A 22,607-nucleotide genomic window follows, 5' to 3' on the forward strand; every position below is an offset into this window, starting at 1 on the left:
TAGTTGAGCTAATACGAAATGAAGAAATGACTGAGTGAATGAAAGAATGAGTGCGCTAGTAGAAGTCTTAGTCTTGGGGTGATTGAGTGAATGAAAAGGACGGTGTGTGAGTGAATTTGTTTGTTTGTTTGTTTCGCATTACCGGTAAACCGCCTTCAGGCGTAACACACCAGTTTTGTACATGTGCGTACATGTACAAGCTGCGTAAGACCAGACTGTAAGGTTTTGGACCACTCACACCGGGAAGATCCCCTACTCTTTTTGATAAGTGCGGTGGGTTCTTTAACGTGCGTGGGGTGTGGCTCTCCCAAACACGGGACCTCCATTTAACGTCCTATCCGAGGGACGTCCCTAACCGAAGCTAGGTACTCATTTCCACCTGAGTGAAGTGAGTGACTGAATCGGTGGCTTAGCCTACCAGCAAGTGCAAGGGCTTTGAAAGGGCTAGCTATATCACATGATATACATGCAGATTATTTGAAGACATATGCAAACTATTGGTAGGCAAATCAGCCAACCGTCACCCACTTTTTACCTACCATGACATCATGGCGATCGCTCGTATATGATCCCCTAGTAGATTATGTTCAAAGTAAACAAGTGCAGAACATAGTGAAACGTTAAACTTTATTCCAACACACAATTTACAGGGATCAAATTTTCAGCGACCACTGTCGCCTTCATCAGGATAATTAAAGATCAATCACTTCACAACGTGATCTCGCGAGAGTTACGGTTTACAAACACGTGACCTTATTCACACGAGACTTTACTGATACGTGACATAAGCAATTGATCAAAAGTGCCAAGGAGTTTATATCGTCCACCATGTCTATTAAGTGCAGAACATGTCTTACACACATTACTGATTGATTATACCCTAACCTGTCATGCAGGCATCAAGCCTGAGACGGTTGCGGAGATAGGTCGCTCCAGGCTGCTGGTGCGTCAGACGTACCCGTTCAAGACGCGTGGGCTGCAGAAGGTGGAGGAACTGCGCAAGAAGCCGGCCATGCAGGAGGTGTCGCGGTGTGTCAACAGTGACGGCACTGTGGTGAAGGTCTTACACAACGGCAGCACACAGGTACATGGACAAATTTATCTCATACTAGCCACCCACTTCTGTATTAGTTAGGTTAGCCTTATGAAAATGTAATTGATACTTTGTACCCTGTACAACTGTTGCGCAATAAAGTTATTATTGTTATTATTATTATCATAATTATTATATAATACCTGGGCCTGTTCGATATGGACTAAGCGTATCACACGGGATTCTAACAGTTATCACACAGGCTTCCAAATGTTCCATAGAATAACAGGTCATATCTTTGGCCATTGAGCAATCTGACATGGGCCACGCTAGGCCCGATGATATTATTTACTGAAGATGTATCTTGTTTTCAAGCTGACAGTGATATAATTTAGTTACAAAGGGGAAACAATAGTACCAGGCAGGTTGGTAGCACTCTCTGAAACATACCTTCAGAAGGAAAAATTAGGTCTAGATCAAAGTGGAAGTTCCAACGGATGGCATTTCAGCACCTAAATATGGTTCGGGTGTATTGTGTTGTGTTCAGGTTCTGTTTGCTGATGGGACTATCAGTGAGAACCCCGGGGCAGGGCCAATCGGACCCTACGGCAGCAGGAGCAACTCCCCCTCCCGACCCCCCCAGTCCCCCACCCAGGAACCCCCTGAGGACGGCAAAGAGACACCATCCAAGATGAAGAAAGGTTTGTCTTATCATACCCTTAAAACATGTCTCAAATATCTCTTTGTTACAGTATGATACATTTAAAAGAGTGGAATGTTATACTTTGAAGTCTGCAACTCGTAAATGCGTTGCAGTACCGTCTGTAAATCAACGCCCTCTATCAATATCAATCAGAACTGCAAGTAACAAGTTTTCGTGTTTTTCCCCTCTCCAGCTGCTAAGGGTGCGAGGAAGTCCATCACCACGCTACAGGAGCCAGAGCCAGTTGTTGTAGCTCCGCCTGTGGACGAGAAAGCCAACCAGTGGGTCACCACCTCGCCCAGCGGGGAGCGGGTGGCCACGAAAGGCGACGGAACACCGTTTGACGTGAAGGCGGCTCTGTTGTGCCAGGCCAGCGATCCGGAATCTGGCGCTGTAAGTTAGAAATACGGCCTACAGTTGTAGCTTATGTTTTGGTTTCTTTCCTGTTTCCAACATTCTATCTCTTAGGATTTATTATCCATAAAAGTAGAGTAGCTTCTTAGAACTTTAATACATGTACTGTTGGATAAATGTTAGCAATAGCAACTTAGTCTAATATGTACATATTGCCATATGGTGTACCAGCTACAGAAATGAGTTGTTATGCAATCAAGTTCCTATGACCACTAGTTACCATCCTTAGTGTATCTAACTTCTGACCTGCAGTTATCACAAAATGTGCTAGGTGGCAGCAATGAGTGGACAGATTTTTACATGGCATTGCCCATTCTTTCTTCTGTGCAGGTTGTGGTGACCCGCGAGGACAAGGTGATCAGCGTCCACCGGCCTGACGCCAGCGTGGTGGTGGAGCACTGCGACGGAACCAGGATCACCACGTTCTACAAGGACGTCATCCGCGCTTTGTCCGTGGATGAGAACGAAACTGGTACGTGTTGTGTTTAACTTTCTACCTGCTGTCTATCCATGTAACCAATAGAATACTCGTATCAGTAGCCAAATGGTTACTTGGTTTATAAAGGTTAATGTTAGTAACAGAAGTTCAATATATAATCATGCCTTTTTCACTTACCTTGGCAACAGCCAGCATTATGTAATGGCTATTTGACAGGAGAAATTGAGGTTGAAGATCAGTCCTTTTCATGGGTTGATAAAGGCTGAACATTTTTCTATGACTTTTAGGTTACTATGCAATACTTTCTTCACAAAATTGGGTTTCATGTTCTTTTTGCATGCCAAGGTTCGCATAATGTGAACCTAGGAAAAGTGTAGTTTACAACCCCTACAGCACAACAAAATAACACATAAAAGTGCCTTTGATGTTTACATACACACAGACAGCCAATTCAAATTGCTTGTTGTATTTTGCAGGTGAGAGTCCCCGTATGGAGACCGCCCGTGTGAAGCACATTAAAGTGGAGTGTGTGGGTTACGCCACTCTACTGTTCAACAGTCTGGACGGGTCCTGTATGACTGTGTTTGGAAATGGCTCCAGCCTCATGACAAACCTCAACGGGACTTACCAGGTTAGTTCATCTTTTGGTTATGTATCAATACTTAGCTGTAAACTATCATAATGATATTTTTGCAAATATCATTGAAATGTTATGTACATTGTAAGTCTCTTTTGGTAAACTCTATCCTAATCTACTGTAGAGTATGACGTCTTCTAAATACCTTACAGACTGTATAGCTGTAAAATTATGATTTTTTTGCAAACATCGCTTGCTGTAATCCATGTTTTTCTGCATCATTTAAAGTAAGCTGTGATTTTTTTGGGTAAACATTCCATACTGTAATCCATGATATTTTACAAATATGTACAAAATGTATGCTAGTATTAGACTTGTACAAATGTTTGGTCAATTTTTGACAATATTTGTAGTAGTTTAAGAAATTTAAAAATCAATCTTTTTGAACTTGTGCCACGACACAGCTGTACCACAAAGACGGCGGTCGGCTGGACATGGACGCGGACGGGACCACGGTGTACGCGCCGCGGCCTGACAACGACCTGGGGCGCGGCGGGGAGGAAGAGTTGGCGCTGGGGTCGTACCTGATGAGACACACCACGATGTGCTGTGAGATGGTGGACATGCAGGGCAACGTGTTCCAGGTGGCTGTGGACGGCACCACTTCAGGTGGGCTTTCTGTTTATTCAGATGGTTTAACATGAATATAGGCATGTTTTAAGTTAAAACTTTTGGTCCAACACAAAAAATTCTCACCTAGAGCTTTCGACCAGTCACTCTAGTCTTCCTCAGTAGACTGACCCAGTGAAGCTTGTCATGTGGCCTCTTTGAAGTGTGACGTCAACACTGGGTCAAAGGTATCTGGTAGACGATGTCGGCCCCCGATATAGGCAGGACTGCATGGGGGGGAAAAGTTAGCAGGTCTAGGAAGAAGGTTAGGTAATAGGTATGTGCATTATGTTTGAAGGGATTTAGAGTTTTAAGTACACTTTGAAGCAAATATTTGTGTCATCTGATTTTCAACTCCTACTCATAAGATCAAGACTTTGAAAGAAAAATTATGTTGTAAAAAGAAAAATAGGGGTTGTAATTTCACCAGTGGCATAGCATCATCTGATTCCTGTCTATTGGTAGATTTTCAGGTAAAAAGTAAGCTTAACTCTCTGGTGATGTGGAAATTTTGACTGCCTACTGATGGTTAACAAGTTTGGATGGTTTCAACGAGATCCAAAAATGAATTTCTCTTTGTTTTACTACAGTGATCCGTGCTGGGCCGTATGGAGAGGAGGAAGGGGAGGAGGAAGAGGGAGAGGAAGGAGGTTTCCCCAAGAAGAAGAAACTGATCCAGTATGGAGAACACTGTCCCAGGTTCTTCATCATCCATGCCAACGGCAGTGGAACAGAGCTGCTCAGGTAGGACAGCTTTCCTCTGTATACTGCAACATTAAATGGTGGGAAAGAAGGATGACTTAAAATGGTCCAATTCTGTGTTGAAAAGGCTGGTATTTGTGTCTGAATCTTAGTGGGTCATGTTGTACAACTGCCCTCTATGGCGTGACAAACTGTGCCAGCTTTGCAGGGTTGTGGTTGGACTGGTTATATCATAATGTGTACTGATTTGTGCAAATATTCAAATACTAAGATTAATGGGTGCCAGACTATTTTTAGCAACCAAAGGAGAGAATAGAGCTAGAATAGGATGGATCCCCTGACAGGCTAATTAGAACACTACTTGACTCCAAAGACACAACTTGTCTGGGAAACTATTAATTTTCAACCCTTTCTGCATGTTTATCACAGTGTATAGGATGTGTTGTCTTGAGTCATTGTTTCTGTTGATCCCAGGCCCAAGGACGTAGCCGAGTACCTGTCCATGGCGGCCAGGGATCCCACGTGTGCCCTGATCCAGGATCCCCTCCCAGAGTACCCCGGCGTCACTGGGATCACAGTCCTCAAGCCTCACACCAGCGGCATCAGCCAATCGTGGCTCAAGAAACTGGACGAGGAAGTCATCATGCCCAAGGGGTTGAAGTCGCGCGACTTGAAGACCATGTCAGTGTCCGCGGAGAAGACTCCAGGGCCATCGTTTGGGACTAACGTGGGGAAGGGGTTGAGCGTGGGGTCTGTGATGTCATCGCCCAGGCCTGAACCAGTCTTACACTGTCCCGACACGCTGGAGATCAGACAGCTGGTGCAGGTAGGTCTGACGCGTGGAATCCCACTTCTGACACCATCTGTGAAGGATTTGATGTATCAAATAGATGGAGTAAAAAACTTCTGAATCATCTTTGTCTCTATGGTGCAGAAATGACAGCAGTGCCCACTTTGGTTTGCTGATTGAATGACACGTGTGCAATGGTACCATTATCAGTATCAAATTAGCATGAAAGTTCACCTGAGTTGGTAATTTACATAGTCAGTATCAAATGTTGCCAGCATATAACTTTCCCCATCTATGTCAATTCTGAACAACTTTCTTTATTGATACAATCGTGCAATCAGGATGTTTGATTGTTTTGTTGATTGCTATTCTATTCTGTTTTGTTCAACAAGCTTTGTCACAGACTGTGCATGTTTTTCTAGTTACCATACAAAGTCATGTAGTGTACAGTGTACAGCTCTATATTAGAATCACAGAGCCAATCTGGACAATTTACAAGTTTGTACAAGTTTGTACAAGTAACAAGTTTGAAAAGCTAATCCCCTACATCTCTTTCGACAGTACAAACCTGTGAGTGATGACCTGCGGAAGCGTCTGCAGCTGGGTCTGAAGGCGTACGCGGAGCACGTGTTGGAGCGGGAGCTGAGCAGCGCTGCCCTGATGGTGCAGGACCCGCGCACGGAGGAGGAGAAGATCCATGCTGCCGACCTCGCCTCACAGACGGTACTGATTACCTCAATTATCTCTAAAACTAACCATGGTGATTCTGTGTTATTTGATATCAACTTGTCAGTATACTCATTAGTGACTAGTAATTGCTTTGTTCAAATACGTAATTGTCTGATTTACCAAATTGATTACGTATACATGTACCAAGCAGTAGGGATGCATTGAGTCTCAGATAGCATGACAAAGGTTAATTTCTAAAGGTTTCATTATGATGTGAGTTATCTATAGGGTAACCATTCTTTTCCAGGTCTTACTTCAGAATTCAGAATACAATAAACCGGAAAACTCTGAATTGGAAGCATTAAAATTGATTTTTTTTCCTACTTTTTATGTTAGATTTTTGGACATGAAGCTGAACACCGTGAGAGTGCAGACAAGAAAGTCACTGTGATGGAGGGTAAGTATTAATTACACATACATAATATGTAAGTGAGCTGCTTATCAATTACTTAAATCTGTAACAATTATACAACTTTACCAAATTGAGATCATGAGAAAGCTGTCTGTATTCTAAATATGATTAATCATAAATCATTTTACATACACACCATGTATATATCTGAATGAAAATCTTGTAGAGCTAACAAGTTGCCTGTCTTTTGTCTCAGGTGATGTTACTACTGCGTATGAAAAGGCTGTAGAAGTGCCTCCTCCCTCACCTCCTCCCACACCCAGGAACAAACGTACACAGGACGACTGGGACAGAGACAGGTAACGTCTTCTCAATATGATCTTAACTAAATTTATATTTCTGTACTATAGAAAATAATCTAGAATCATGTATTCATAAGTCATCAAAGTCAAGTCAAAGTCACCACATTACAGTGAATAATGATAAATGATGCTTCAGCAACAGTTCTATTTTTTAGAAATGTATAATGTTGCTTTTTTTATTTTTTATATAATGTGCTATAGTGAGCAATACCCACTGATTGTACATACACATGGTAAGAATACAGTTTAGTGGGCTATCAGTGGCTCACAGCTGCCAAGTGTTCTCGCTTGTCAGCATCAATGATAACAGAGCATTTCATTCCTTATCACAGTTGCCTTAATTTACTAATAACAACATAAATTTTTATCCCTTTTCACCAGACGAGAGCTTGCAGAGGAGCAGGAAGGTAGGAACGCCCTGAAGAACAAAGACGTGCCGCCGTACTTTGAAAGTGAGATGGGGAAACACTTCCTCATGAGCCAGGTAGGAAGTTTTACAGTTTGATCAATTTTCTGTCCAGTTTTTGATGTAATAAGTAAAAGCTAAAACATACATGACTCCCCTCGGATGAAACTACATCTTTTATTTTGACCACTAAACCAAGGCAGTATAATCAAAGATAGGCTAATTAAATGGCACTTATACCGAAAAACTGGATATGATTTTGAAAACGGTCAGACGTTACAGGTACATTGTAGCATCCACTACCTTTTGTCAGTGACACTGGAGAGTTGTCAGAAAAGTAGGTTTATAATATTATCTGGATGTCTAACCATCACTGACATAAATGTCCTAGTTTCTACCAGTCAAAAGCTGGATATTAGTTTTTGGCGACACCTCAGGGGTGGAGTGATTTTAACCCATGCCACGGATGAATTGTCGATGTTGTAAAAGTTGCTCAGTGAGATCTAATTAGAATGTTGTGACTTCCCCAGGCTCCCGACATGGACGCCCTGACCAGGGAGTTGGCACATGACCCCCGGCGTGACGGGTCACAGGTCATCCGCAGTAACCCCGACAGCCCCATCAGTGTGGGGGAGAGTCCTCAGGGGTCCAGCGGTCATCTAGTCAGGGTGCAAGGTTAGATAATAATTCTTGTCAAATCTACAGCAGTGTTCGCAGTCTTGTTATTTCCTAGAACTATTGTAGAGTTGCTCTCCTTGCCAGTACATTTTTTGTAAGTACATTTATTATATAGAGGCACCCACTTTAGAAAGTTTTAACAATGCTTTCATTAAGCTGCAATGGTTAAGCAAGGACACACTATGATATCAGTATGATATGGCCAGCTGCTATAGTCTGCTTATTGAAGAACAATGTGTAATACAGACCACAATTGCAGCATCATGACTCCGCAGTAAGAGGAACATAAGGTGACCACAAATTTTCAAAGCACATTTGAGTGCAACAATCTCGGTCTAGGTTTCTCTGTGACCTTGACACATTTTCTCCCTGTTTTACAGAGACATTTTCCACCACCCCTCCTGGAGAGAACACACCTGTCACCACCGAGGACTCACCATCGCTTGGTAAGGCAGAAAAAATCCACAGAAAGGGCATGCATTATTATTAAACAGAATTGTGAAAAATCTTGGCAACAACAATTACATAAAGCAGTGTTAGGGGGGAGGTAAAGTTGTGTATTACTTAAAAAACAATACTTTCCATTTTATAAAGATCTGGAAAGATACAAAAACAAACAAGTAAGCAATACCACCATTGTATACAAATGTACAAGTTTTTGATGATTCATTTTATTTCTTCTGTTCAACAGGTTTGAGAGTCACCTCAACTACCCCCAATCTCCGGCCTACAAACCCCACCCCAGCTCATGCCAGTGGCACAGGGACCCCCACCCCCCTCAGGCCGAAAAACCCCACCCCACATGCAGCTGGTGTTTCCATCCCTGCCAGACCAGGTACAGTATGATAACGTTAATAACTCCAAGTTTATGAAATAAGTGCATTCATGAAGAATTGTCTATATTTTTGTAATACAAATTGTGCATTAATATGTGGATGTGAATGATGAAAGCACTGAATATAAATCCGTTTGGTACCAAACAAGCACAGAACAAACTGTACTTTGATGTTTTTTTAATGAGTTTAAGGGCTACTTCACTTAAGAAGTTTGAATAGGTGTCAGAAAAAAAGATCAGACCCCTCATCTTATTCTAGTGTCCAGTATTCTTAAAATTCCCTTTGATTTTGAAAAAAAAAAGGTTCTGCATGGCCAAATCTAACTAATTATTGTTCTATACAATAGGTGGGTACACAATGTATTACATGTACTTGGTACAGCAGTTAACCATGCTGGTGTTTGCTCCCCAGGGAACCCCACCCCCACCCAGGACTCCAACTCCCAGGGCAGTGTGCCGTCAGAGACCCCCTCTGCCTCCCTCTCTCTCCGCCCCACCACCATACCTGAACACCCGGAGCTGGCAGCAGGTGGGAAAGGTGTGCACAGATAACCCTGCTGCTCTGTAGTCATATTAACACACAAAATAATTCCAGTTTTGAGGACTTTTCAATCCTATGTCTGTTAGCTGTAGGAGATTCAGTACAGGTACATGTACCTTCCATTATTCCTGCCATAATTTGGAGTGACTTCAAGGCCAGATCCATGTCCACCCATTTGACTGGAACCTTCTTACAATGTACACCACTGATCCCTTTCAAGTCAACAAGGCATGTTGCATTTGCCAAAGTCAGTCACACAGACAAACGTGTGGACATGGAATAATGGACTTAAAGTTATGGGGGACTGGCAGAAAGGACTCATCTATGGTAAACATGCTTTAGGGTTGAAAGGTCCAAAAACTGAAATAATTTTACATGACCCATTAAGCAGTTACTGTAGCAACTTTTACAAGTTATTGGAACGCTGTGCCTCCTTGGTGTGCATGCTGTGGAGTGTATAAAAGTGATCTGTACTACTGCTGGCATGATTATTACATGTAATAGCACATGTCACCTTTCTAAAAAAACTGAAATCCTTTTGTTTTGGCAGCACATTCTTTGAATATACAATGTAGATCTGGGTATTTTGTTCAGGGAGAGTTGAATTAATCCATAACTGAAACACATTCTGTAGTGTCTTTATCACAAATTTCTTTCTTCCCTTCACAGAGAATCTAGAGAATTCTGGTCAGTTCACCTTGCGGTCCAACCAGCTGGCGTCGGCTGACGGTGAGCTGGTCACAACACGCAGTCTTCTGCTGGACGTTAACAACCAGCCGCGTAAGGACACCGTCCGCCTGCCTCGCGCCCTGGACGGCGGAAAACCCGGGTCCTTACCTAATGAAAAGGTACAGAAATAACTGCACATGTACTGTAATCATAACTCTATAGTAGAGGGGATTCATTCCTCAAGTTACCGACATCTTGCATTCACGATCGTCCCACAGTGAGACATCTGGAGCCATATACCCGTAGTTCCTGTTCAGAACTTTCATTCAGCCTGCCACATGAGTGTGAGATGCCATTAGAGATTCTCTTAAAAAAAAACGACCTGCAACACAATCAACTAATGCTGACAAAGTTCTCACTGCTTCAAAGTTTCATACTTTGTATTAACAGCCTTTTTTGGTAGAGGTTTGATGCCATCTTAAAATTGTTAAGTATGGACCTGAGATTTAGCTTATATTTTACATGTACATACATGTACTTAACTATATTTTTGTCCCCCTGCCCAGTTTTCTATAGTTGAGGAGCCTGTACGTAGGAAGGTCCAGACATCGTCAGTAGCAGGAGCCACATCCAAGGGTGTGAGGCAGATGGGAGCGTTGAGAGGGCTCATGGCTGTGCCTGAGGTAGGGTGTTCAACTAGTATCATTACATTTGTATATAGAACACTTGTCAATGGTGTTACTTGCATGCAAGCCTATTTTATCACAACACCAGAAAACCACAATGAACATGCATGTAGATCTATAGGCTAGGTAAAGTTGGTCAGAAGCCATGAAAAATGTTGTGGACTTCCTAGAGGACATGACAATGTTGTAGTATTCTTTGACCACATTGGACAGTGATACTTAAATTTTATGCTTCCAAATGACCGAATAGGTGAAATTTTCCTGTGGCAGCATTGGCAGTAGCAGATTATTTAAACCCAAATCCAGAACATACATGTACAATATTCATCTAGCATCTGAATTATTATTTTCTAGATATATGCCTGAGTGACTTTATTTTGTAACTTTTCTTGGCTCTACAGTATATGCAATTTATATATTATTGAATACTACGCAACAACATTTTGCTTCAAAAATCTTCTCCTCTCCCCAGGATGTAGACTTCGGTGTGCTGCGGGAGGGGAACACCTATGTGTACACGGTGCAGCTGAAGAATGTGGGCGTAGACAGCTGCAGGTTCAAGGTCAAACAGCCTCCGCCCTCCACGGGGCTCCGTGTGCTGTACAACCCTGGTCCTGTAAGTACACAGCAATCCTCTATGCATGTCAGGCTTAAAATCCTAGTTTGTTATTAAAACCCTTGTTCTGCTAGCAATTTTTACACAATATTTTCAAATAATTTGAAGTCTTGATTAGGTCACAGACCCTTGACTTTTTTTGGTCCGTGGTGGCATAGTTACTTTCGCATTCATTGCGTTTTGCTGCGGTGTGATGCATTGCATGAGAAACACCCCCAAATTGTACAATTATACATATACAGGGCACTATACAGCTGTTACTACATGTGCAACCCATATATATATGGGTCCCGCAGGACAAGGGTTAACACAATATGTCTCGAAGTGCTAAAGTTTGTCAGAAAAATATCACAAGATGAATTAGAGAACAGTTACGTCAACTCTCACAATTCTGCTGGGTACCCTAGAACAGACACACACAGTCACACAGAAAACAAATCTAGAGATGTACTATTGCAAAATTAGTAATCCTGTACAGTTCTGTAGAGGTCTGTACAGTTCAGACATCCAGGTGTTCAAGACATTCTTGGCCTCAATAAGTGTTTTTAAAGTTACAGTCTTAGGGTACCCAAGAGTTGTCACTACATTCTGTGAATCACATGAACCTAAAATCAGAATCAATTAAAAAAAAATGTTGTTTTTCCCCCAGATTGCGGCTGGCATGAAGGCTGACCTGAGCCTGGAAATCTACGCCATCGCTGTGGGAGCGGAGGGGGAGAAGGGAGTCGGGCAGATCGCCCATCACATCGAAATCACCACGGAGACAGACCTCATGTACCTTCCCGTCACTGCAAATATCCTTTCCTGCAAACTTCAATCATATAATTATGTATAATATTATGTCCTAAGTGCTAATTTTTAGATCTCTGCATGGTGTTCAGGCAAACTTGTTAGAATGTAGCTAAGTCTTGAAAAGTTATAGCAAGTTCAACAATTTCAATAAATTCCTCTGTCCACATACACATTGAATAGAATTTCACTGCATACAAGTTCAAAATGTGACCTGTTTTTACTGTATACAAGTGCAAAATGTTTGACGCTAACATTTGTACCTTTCTTACTTTCTTTATTGGCAATGACAACAAATCAATACACGGGTGGAGACTGGTATTAGATAACCCACAGATACAAACGTGGAGACAAACATCAAATAAAGAAATCTGCTGTAAATACAAGACCTGGATGGTTAGTTTTAAGGAAGATTTTTATGGATTATAACAGAGAATTTGGAGTAGGCAGCCATCCAGTTGACTATTCATTTTATGTTGAAATGACACCATTCTGTTCCTTAACGGTTCTTACCTATCCTAACCGCCGCGGAGCATGATAACCGCAGTCTGGGGAGCCCGCGGGGAGGGAAGAATCCCGCAGCGAAACTCATCTCCACAAAACCCCCGTCCGGACAGGGCATCCTGCGGCCGCGACGGGACATTCTGATTGGTCATTGCACATCACACCACTCTTTTTGAAATGTTGACAGTTATCGATGAAGCTATAGAGGTGTCATGTAGACTTACTAGCCAGTGGAAAGTCAAGCTCTAATTCAAAAACACTTAAGCTACTGTACACTAGTACCTTTTCATATCACTTAGGCCACACTGATTTAATTTTATGGATGACATCCTCTGAAGACCTCCAAACTAGTGCATGGGCGAATAAAAAAAAATTCTGGCCAAAAATAAATATGCTACTAAACCACAAGAATACAAAGCTGGTATTGTGAATTTGCGGCAGTACATAGCAACATATATGACAAGCCGGCACATGCTGACTTTTTGGGGAATGGCGAAAATCAATGCGCGCATGGATGTCATCCATAAAATTAAGTAGGTGTAGCCTTAGTTACTGTACACTATACAAAATGTGAATGCAGTAAATGGTGGGAAATACATGTACTATATCCTGATATGGTCATTTTATCATAATGTAAGTAAAAGAAATATGTACATTATAAGCAAAAACTTCAACCAGAGCCACAGTTACTGTTCCTCACCAACACGTTTTATTTTACAGAAGGACTTCCTTCCATGGGCTGAGCACTCAGAGAGAAGCATGATGACATCCAATTCTCTATGCAACATTTGAATTCTCATTTGGTGGTCTTTGTAGATAATTCCTGACCTTGTACTTTTAGTATTTGGTGTTGAAGATATGGAGTGTATATATTGAACAATGGAAAAAATTATCACATTCAAGTATCTTGAAAACTAGCTGCCTTGTGATATGGTGTTTGGATGAAATTGAGATGCTTTATACTGTGTATTATATATTTGTATTCACATCTTGAATAGTTGCCATAATATTTAGTTTACACACTGACAACAAAGTTAATGTAGTGCCTTACTAGAGCAAAACTTCTCACACTGTCAAGCTTGACGAATAAAGCACTTGTTTGTGTAACGAAGTTTCAATCATGGGTCCCAACTTTCTTTATCAGATATTACAGTTAATTTATCCACATATCATCATGGTTCTTAGTGCTTGTGTCTATGCTTTTCGTGTCTACTGTGTCTATGTTCTTTCTCCCTACTCCTACTTCTGTAGTGTTCTCGGTGCTTGGGTCTATCGTCTCTTTCGTGTCTGTCTCTTTTCCCGTGGCTTTCGTCACCGGAATCGCGATCGTGTTTGCGGTGCTTCTTGTCGTGTGAGTCGCGTTCCTTCCTGTGATGTTTTCTGTGGTGTCTCCTCTCGTCTTCGGAGCTGCTGCTGTCACGTCGGTGTTTCTTCTTGTGTTTGTCATGTCTGGACCTGCTCTCTGAGTCCTATTCAAGAAAAATTTCAGTTTTAAAACAAATGCATCATAAAATCAAGACTGAAGACAATTTACCACAGTGGGAGGCAACAAATACAAAGCCAGAAAAGGAAGACATTGCACAAATCTAGTAAGAGTCCCATGCAAAGATAGACCTTAAAATAAAGGAATCGGATATCTATGAAGATTCAATCCAACTACAACTATTTGCTAAATACTGTCACGTGTCAGCCATTACTTTGTGTGTGCGTGTTTGGGGGGTGCACCTCTCAAACTTTTAAAAGAGTCTAAGTTCAGACAACATTTAAAATTTAGTACTTGGTAAGATGTAACTGAGCATAAATACTGTCACGTGTCTTCAATTATTTTGTATAGGGGGAGGCATCCTCCTAAGTTCAGACAACATGAATACTTGGTCTGATATAACTGAGTACTGTATAAGCCACCTTGCTCCTCCTGTCGTGCCCAGTGTCAGGGGACCTGTCCCTCCCCCTGGTCCTGCTGTGTCCAGCCTCCTCCTCATCCTCCAGGATCAGATCATACTGTTTCCTAAAGGACACATCAGATACATGTAGCATTATTATCTTCTCAGTAGATTGCACACAGGTCTATGACCAATGTCTTTCAGTTGTCCCTGGGTACAGCACAAGGAATAAAACAATTTACATCGACGATGTAAAACAAATAATAGTTCATTGTCAAATTGAATACAATTAAAACTGAAAATCAGTCCTATTTCAGTCCCTTGTTATAAGTACTAAATCAGCACACAAATTTGTTTCACACTAAATAACGAGATGTAAGATTTCACATCTCCATAAAATTGAGTTGTTAACTCTTTGCTTTATTAATAATAATAACGAATGTCTTTTTAGCTTCTGACGTATTACAGTGTCACACAGAGTTTACTGTACTCACCCAGCTCCCTTGGATTTATCCTTTAGCTCAAACTTGGACTTCTGGCCTCCCTTGGTTGCATTCGGGCCACCTGTTCAGCACAGAAAAGTAAAATTACCAAATCATTGTTTAAGAAATAATTTTTCTTGTCACAGTCATTAGCATTAGAAAGTTATGTATGTACATGTAACTTTTTCTAATTGCACCTAAAATTTTGGCCAATGTGCAATTTTGCACGTGCCCGAAAAAAAAAGGATTTAGAGCCCTACACACCTTTCCAAACCTTGGACACAGACTGGCTAACAGTTACTGAAACATTCCTTTCCAAACCTTGGATACAGACTGGCTAACAGTTACTGAAACATACCTTTCCAAACCTTGGACACAGACTGGCTAACCGTTACTGAAACATACCTTTCCAAACCTTGCCCACAGACTGGCTAACAGTTACTGAAACATACCTTTCCAAACCTTGGACACAGACTGGCTGAAGTCCACGTGGATGCGGCGGTCATCGATCAGAACGTTGTCCATCTTAAAGTACGCCTCTTCACAAGCCTCGGGCTGGTGGGAAGGTCATGATTGGTTATTGATCAATTGATTCATTGGCACCTGTATTACATGTCAAAGGTCATTCCATCATGCAGGTACCAGTATACATGTAGCAAAGTGCCCTTTCATTTTGGAAAGACCAACTTTTAGACTACTATTAAAAATTCAAAATCCTTCCAAAACCTATCAATATATAAGGCTGGGCCCATCTCAACTTCTACATGTAAAGCCCTTGGGCCATACAACAAGCACTACCGTATGGGGTTTGTCCTCTAGTAGAACTTTTACTACTTAGATTGAAAGATTTCAGAAACATGCCACCGTGACTCACCTTCTCAAACTCCACAAAGGCATAGCAGAGGGAGTCTCCTGTCTTCTGGTCCCTGATGACCTCACAGCTGCCATGGCAACAGAACATCAATATTCATTTCACACAATAGGTTATTGTACTGCAATAAGCTAACAATAAAGATATCAAATCAACTAGAGATAAGTACAACAAGGGCAAGTTTCTGAGATCAAGAGCAGTCTGCCACCCAAAACTCATGACCCAAAGTTATCACCTAAAATGTTCATAAACATGAGATACATAAAAAACAGTTTTACTCCAGTATTACAGGTGGTCGGAATGGCACCCTTGCTCTACATTTATCAATATATACTAAATCATGGATTTATCAACTGTTCCTTGAGTTATGCTGTTCACAAACAAGGGGTCTGAACCAAGAGGTCATGGGTTTGAATCCTGCCAAGTCACCATTTGAATCCTGCCAAGTCACCAAACTTGTCTGCCAAGTCACCAAATTTATGGGAAGGCCACTTTACACCACTTTTCTCACTTAGCACAGGTGAAAATGAGTATGCCAGAATGATCATTATCATGATCATTAAAGGTGTTGCCAAAAAAATCCTCCTGAACTGACCATTTGATCTCGCCGAACCTGGAGAAGATGACCTCGAGGTCCTCGTCCTGTGTGACGGGGTTCAGCTTGCAGACAAACAGCACGTTGTCGGGGGGCGCTACATCAGCCTCGGGAAGGTCTCCAACCTACGGCAGCAACATATCAGTCTTTTACTTGTTTTGTGTGTGTTATCATACCAGTTTTGTACAGTAGGTACAAGCTGCGTAAACTGCATAAACTGTAAGGTTTGAACTACTCACACTGGAAAGGACCCCTACTTTTCTCAAAAAGTGTGGTGGGATCTTTAATGTTCTTGGGGTGTGGCACCTCAAACACGGGGCATCTGGCTTTACATCCCATCCAAGAAAACCCTAACCACAAAACCACCTTGCCTCCAATCTAAAATGGATTGATCTGTTACCTGAGGTTCTGAAGATTGTAGAATCCTAGCTACATTTTACTTTAATTTGCCTGTCCTGAGGCTCATGAACACTTGTGCTTGTCTCTATTCTGAGGAAGACATCTGTGATTTCAAGGCCTGTAATTCAGATATATTTTGAAGAGATAATTTTACTGCTATAGAATGTAGAACATCTAGGACTCAAACACAGATGAACTCAGAACAATGAAAAAAACAACAGATTTAAAACTGCAACTACCTAAACTTTTTGCTTATACTGTATAATGATTCACAAAACAGTACTAGATTTTCCATCAAATGTTAGCCCTTTAAGAGGGTCTGCATGGGGGGGTCCTGGCAACGGTTAACGGTAAATTCAGCAGGGCCGATAACGCTTAACGGTAAATTTAGGACGGTCGGCAACGCTTAACGGTAAATTGACAGGCTTTTTTTCGAGCTGCACTGGATTTGGTATCTCGCTTTGTGATCACTGACAAAATTACGTGTAATGAAGCATGCATTAAAGGTATGTGTTCCCTGTGTTTCCCACCTGCCCTGGTCCCCGAGTGCGTCAACAAATACCGGGGTGTCCGAGTCGACGTCGGCCAGCTTGCATTTTTTCAGTCTGCCCAGTTTTACCGATGGATTTTGAGAGGGGAGCGCCGAAGGCGCTCGTAATCTAGGGGGTCCGGGGGAATGCTCCCGGCCCCGGGAAATTTAGGATTTCTAAGTCTTCAAAAACGCAATTTCCCACATTTTGAGAGGCAAATCATGGTGTTGAGAGTGTTTGTCGGTCCTTCTGATGTTTTCATATTTTACTCAAGATTTTTGTTAATTTGCCTGTCAAGGTTGACGGATTCGTTAAAAAAATTCTGTAACTCTCCGCAAACTTCCGGAGATTGAAGGGAAAACTGGTTCTGGCTAGAGCCGAAGGGACCGAGCGCAGCAGAAGAGCGAGTCGAGCGGCAAAGGCGCGAGCAACGTAGGGGGTTCCGGGGGCATTCTCCCACGGGAAATTTTGTATTTTCAAACCTTCATTCACGAATTTTCCTGCACTTTGAAAGGCAAAATTAGGCGTAACGAAGAATTATTCATTAACGCTTAACGCTGAATTTAGGATGACAAATAACGTTTTACGTTGAATTTAAACGACCCATAACGCTTCACGAGGAATATACTGATAACGCTTAACGTTTAATTAGAGCAGGCCGGCAACGATTAACGGTAAATTAAAATAGCCCATAACGGTTAACGAAAAAGGGCATGCAGACCCTCCTTTAAGATTAACCTTTCTTAAACTAAGAAGAAGCTGTCCTGACCATCTCGAGGATCTGTGTGCGAGCCTTGGCCTCCTTCTCCTGCAGCATCTCCTCCACCTCCTCATGACTCCGCCCCGCCGTGTCGTCTATCGCCTCGTCCGCACCGATCCGCCCACTCTGGGGACACAGCAGCCACAATCAGGACACACTACAGAAGTATTGGAGACAGGCATTTCTTTTTACACAACCGGTAAATTCTCACCTTGCTGACGTTTCGGTGTCTGTCAGACACCTTCTTCAGAGCTTCTCATCTTCTTGAGAAATACCTGCCTCCTAAGTTCTACCAACCTGTGAAATTATTTTCGGAAGTACGGAAGTATTGTTTTGGGTGGCAGAGCTGTGCCGGGTTTGTGTGTCTGTCTGTCTAGAATCATCACTATCAGAATTACAATCAGATATAAAAAACATGACTATGTACAATAAATATCTATAATATAAAATGTACAATAATGATTGTATTTGATACTTCCAAGTGCTGAAGTATTGTTTTGGGTGGCTGAGCTGTGTGTTTGTGTGTTTGTTTGTCTGGACAGAGAAGGTTGAACTTGAGAGCTTGAGAGTTGGTGAAGATTGACAGGCAGAATGACAGGATAAAACGTCAGAAATTATGGGGTGAACTTGATTGGGGTCACTCACTTACTCATTCGCTCTCTACCTGTTTTGACGTCTTTAAAATGTAGAAGTGTATTCTGTTTTTGATAGACTAACTGAAATTAAAAAGCTGACACCCCTCCCCCCTACCTCCAGTTGTTCCTTGGTAGGTTCCGGTGAGCGATCCGGGATGTGGTCGGCCAATCCCGCGGGGTCGTCAAACGGGTCGTCCAACACAACGGTGTGGTTAATTCTGGAAATAAAAATTGCATTATAAAATTTAAAATTATATCACAAAATCTTTGAACTAAACGTGCATCATGTTTGTGGCTAATTTGAAGATTGTACTGAGTCAAAGTGCCCTCGTGGGTTTCCTATGCAAATATATAAATAGATGTATATGAATACCATATCTTACTTACTGAGATTTAGGGGCTCCTGTGTCATTCAACACATGAAAAAGTCAGAGCAAATACCATATCTAATAGTACAATGTACATAAAGAAATGTAAATAATTATCTAATAGTACAATGTACATAAAGAAATGTACTGGTGGTATACAAAACAATTGTGTTCCCAGTAAACCCACCTGATATCCTGGTATGGTCTGTGCTCGTTATCACAGATAGCTTCATTAATCTGGTTCAGTATGTCCTCTCCCTCGCTCACCTCCCCAAACACGGTGTGCTGTCCATCCAGGTAGTCCACATCCTCACGAGTCGTCAGCAGGAACTAGAAATACGGGATTAAGCAAACAAGAGAGTCAGAATGCAATTATATGTTTGTATTAATAAAAATATAATGTCCTTGCATATTACCAATCCTTAAGAAAGAAAATTACTCTGGGATCTTTGATGCACAAATGTGTAGGCTGCAGCCCTTGGGCCACACAGTTGTGCAAGCACAACTGAACAGTTATCAGACTCAGAGCTCTAGTCCACTGGTGGTCGTCACTGTTTTCAACTCCCATTGATTGGGGCAAATATGGTAGCCTCTACCAGGCTTCAGGAGGCGGCTGGAAAGAGTAGAAAATCAGCCATTTTGATATGCCAGAGGAGTTGGCCAGTGCTAAAAAAACTGCTCCTGAGTTTGCTGCTCCAGAGAGCCGATTTCTACTCTTTCCAGCCCCTTTCTGAAGCCTGGTAGACTCAGGCTAGAAATATGGTAGAGTAAGAGGGAGGGTGACAATGATATCAACTTGCATGCCCTCTGCTATAATATTTATTGGCTTTGCAACAAGAAATTCAAATACAAAACATACTCAGGTTGTATTAAAACACAGTTTTTTTTCAAAGATCTGCTCTACGCGATGTGTCGTACCTGGGATCCGTGCATGTTGCCGCCATTGTTGACCATGGAGAGCGTGCCGACTTTCCGGTGTTTCAGTCGCGGATTTGTCTCCATCTCGAAAAACCGTGCCTGGTCTCCGTACAATTTACTGTCCGGAAAACAGTGTCAACAAAGTTTAACATTTATCCTCTCGCAAAGACACAATAACAACTCTCAGAGCAGCGGCAGCTTGCATGTATTTTTGACATTTGGCTTTATTTTGTTACCTCACAGTCAAATCTTGAAAACCTCAAAACACACCCTGAGAAAAGTTGCAGACTAAAAAGAATTTACCAGAAGATGGACTCCCCTCCCCGTCCTGTGCCAGTGGGATCTCCCGTTTGAACCATGAAGTTCCTCTGAAAAGAGACAAATATTTTAATACGTTTAAAAAGTTCTACACCGAAAATTATGCAAAACAACTGGTAAGCAAAAAGGAATTAACATGGCAAAAAATTAACTTAGTGACATTTCACTTGTCCATTGCAAAGGTAAATTTAGGTCTACGAAAACAATAGATATCTTTTTTAAAGGTGCCCTACAAGTACAATTTAATAATTTATCAGGGCATATAAATACTTGATTAATTATGACAGAAACCACGTAAAAACCATCTCACCTGTACTGAGTGGAAGAGACAGAAGTTGTAGTATTTCATCTTGCACAGTTTTAGGAAGTTCAGGCATGCTGAAAGAGGACAAAAATATATCAACATTTCTTTTCTTTATCGAAGATTATAAACGGAGAGTTAACGTTATATTTCTAAACGTTTGAATAAATTATGTGATGCCGAGAGACAATTCTATTATGTAAACATACATCTATATCTACATGGACTGAAACAGTGCACATCGACATGGAACTCTGATATTTTGAAAGCGTCGGCACTACGTACACTATCGCCCCCCTCCCACACTACATACACAAACTGTTGTACACTCACTTCTAGGCCTTTCTTCGGTATACAGGTCGACGGTAATGTCCCCAAGAGTAGTCTCTAGGATAACTGCCATTTTATACAGTTGCCAAAAGCCTGCAGACGGTCACTGAACTGCCTTTTTTTCACAGAGTAAATTTTGAACTCGACCAACATGCGCGGCGGTAAATCTGAATCTTGTACTGCAGCGACCTCTAGAAGATTATATTAGACATGCAGCTAATTTCTGGCTAGAAGAAAGCTAGCATCTGATTCGGATACAATTACGAATAAATAAAAAAGAAAGTTTGGCAAAAACGTTTCTTTCATTGTAATAACAATAATAACATGAAATCTACGTGGTCATCAAGGTTGAACAAATGGCTAAATACACAGATTATGCTATGGAAAATAATAATAGACCATTTTCAGCCATCAGCACACCTGTGTGTCCTATCCTCATCTGCATATCCTACAAGTACATATTTCATCGGTCAAAAAGGACTTGTTACTGTTTTTACTGTGCATTATTGAAAACCTACCTTATCTGTTGACATTGTTATCAAACAAGTTATCGTTTTTTTAAGTTTTAATCGACTCATCATTTGACTAACTAGATACATTTGTACTTGAAAGTTAACAATCACTCAAATAAAGCAAATGAGCACATTTGTTGACATGCAGATGTCTTTATTCAATGAAAAAGTCTACATACGATGATGCATTAACTGGGAAAACTGTTTGAACCCAGGCTCAAAGCTGTTATATCTGGGACGTATTTGCATGATGTTGATGTGTTTTTGTGATGTACAAAATCTTCGTTATCACATGTTCCCAGTGCTATTAGGATGCAGTGCAACACATATGTATGTAGAAACAGAGCATATCAATATTTCTAGATTAAACATAATAAGTACGTCGTAACTACTTTGAGTAAAAGTGTCAAAAGGGCCTGTTTTGTTGTTTCTAATTCAAGCGTCCAAGGTATTTACCATCTCATAGATCAGATCATACATTTCACCCTGTCGCCCTTTTTGAAACTAATTAATTGTATATTACCTTATTTATCCTTACTTTATTAGGAAATGGGTTCGTAGGATTTGGCTCACAGTTGCTAGATAATTCATCTCACAATCGTTATACTCGGGATGGCAAATGTGCAACCCTTAAAGCTTCTTTCATCAATTAACACTGTGTTTAAAACGTCACCTTTATTGCCATTGAAACTAAGGCACTTTTCTATTCAAGAAACAAGCAGCATAAGAACGTTTCCGACCACATTGGTGGTTCTTACACCACAGGGCAAAGGTCACCATTTCCCGCAGGCGCAGAAGGCCAAACCAACTGAAAACATCCCTTTTTTGTATGTGTGAATAAATGCTGGCATTTTCCAGCTGGGGAGTTTTTTTTAATTATTTACTTCATCGGTCACCACAAAACAAGGCTCATGGGAGCCACTTAAGGCACTTATTTCTCTTTCTGTTTTGTTGAAAAAAAAAGTCTTGTTTTGGCTGCCTGGTAGAGCTCTAAAATCAATACCAACTTCTTGTTTTTTGGTGGTGTAAAGGGGGTCAGAGGTCATGCTCTCAGTGTTTGCATTTCTCGTAGTACATTCCACTGATCAAAAAGGGATGATATTTTTTTACCTAAAAGGACAATTTGGAGGTCTAGCCTGTCAATGTGAGTTTTCAACAGTTGAACACTCAAGTAGGTGATTTTTGATAACTCAGTTCTTAGACCATATATT

General features: G+C 41.4%; 2 protein-coding genes across 3 annotated transcripts in view; one reads left to right on the plus strand and one right to left on the minus strand.

The window, feature by feature from the left end:
• Positions 1 to 13,497, plus strand: part of LOC109470462 (sperm-associated antigen 17-like) — a 36,179-nt gene extending 22,682 nt beyond the window's left edge. The window contains 22 exon segments of the mRNA XM_019769414.1: positions 897 to 1,084; positions 1,581 to 1,734; positions 1,930 to 2,129; positions 2,481 to 2,622; positions 3,066 to 3,220; positions 3,631 to 3,835; positions 4,426 to 4,579; positions 5,012 to 5,363; positions 5,889 to 6,050; positions 6,393 to 6,453; positions 6,665 to 6,767; positions 7,152 to 7,254; positions 7,707 to 7,851; positions 8,235 to 8,300; positions 8,546 to 8,689; positions 9,102 to 9,227; positions 9,900 to 10,078; positions 10,466 to 10,582; positions 11,058 to 11,201; positions 11,851 to 11,995; positions 12,504 to 12,641; positions 13,215 to 13,497. Coding sequence (XP_019624973.1) covers positions 897 to 1,084; positions 1,581 to 1,734; positions 1,930 to 2,129; positions 2,481 to 2,622; positions 3,066 to 3,220; positions 3,631 to 3,835; positions 4,426 to 4,579; positions 5,012 to 5,363; positions 5,889 to 6,050; positions 6,393 to 6,453; positions 6,665 to 6,767; positions 7,152 to 7,254; positions 7,707 to 7,851; positions 8,235 to 8,300; positions 8,546 to 8,689; positions 9,102 to 9,227; positions 9,900 to 10,078; positions 10,466 to 10,582; positions 11,058 to 11,201; positions 11,851 to 11,995; positions 12,504 to 12,641; positions 13,215 to 13,237 — 3,206 coding nt within the window. The 3' untranslated portion in view covers positions 13,238 to 13,497.
• A 173-nt stretch (positions 13,498 to 13,670) lies between these two features.
• On the minus strand, positions 13,671 to 21,382 carry LOC109470461 (peptidyl-prolyl cis-trans isomerase-like 4). 2 transcript variants are annotated; one of them, XM_019769413.1, is made up of 13 exons: positions 21,373 to 21,382; positions 20,564 to 20,631; positions 20,239 to 20,303; positions 19,936 to 20,053; positions 19,205 to 19,347; positions 18,765 to 18,867; positions 18,024 to 18,140; positions 16,326 to 16,450; positions 15,734 to 15,800; positions 15,312 to 15,414; positions 14,872 to 14,941; positions 14,400 to 14,502; positions 13,671 to 13,963 (listed from the first exon to the last, which is right to left on the minus strand). In XM_019769413.1, exons 2-13 carry the CDS (start codon positions 20,600 to 20,602, stop codon positions 13,676 to 13,678), a joined length of 1,341 nt encoding a protein of 446 aa, XP_019624972.1. In that variant the 5' UTR covers positions 20,603 to 20,631; positions 21,373 to 21,382; the 3' UTR covers positions 13,671 to 13,675. The 2 variants fall into 2 exon arrangements, with proteins under 2 accessions (XP_019624972.1, XP_019624971.1); XM_019769412.1 differs by lacking the exon at positions 21,373 to 21,382 and adding an exon at positions 20,888 to 21,068.
• Positions 21,383 to 22,607: the final 1,225 nt, after the last annotated feature.

This window comes from Branchiostoma belcheri, unplaced genomic scaffold (genome assembly GCF_001625305.1).
Source record: "Branchiostoma belcheri isolate BF01 breed outbred unplaced genomic scaffold, Haploidv18h27 scaffold226, whole genome shotgun sequence".
NCBI classification, from domain to species: Eukaryota; Metazoa; Chordata; class Leptocardii; order Amphioxiformes; family Branchiostomatidae; genus Branchiostoma; species Branchiostoma belcheri.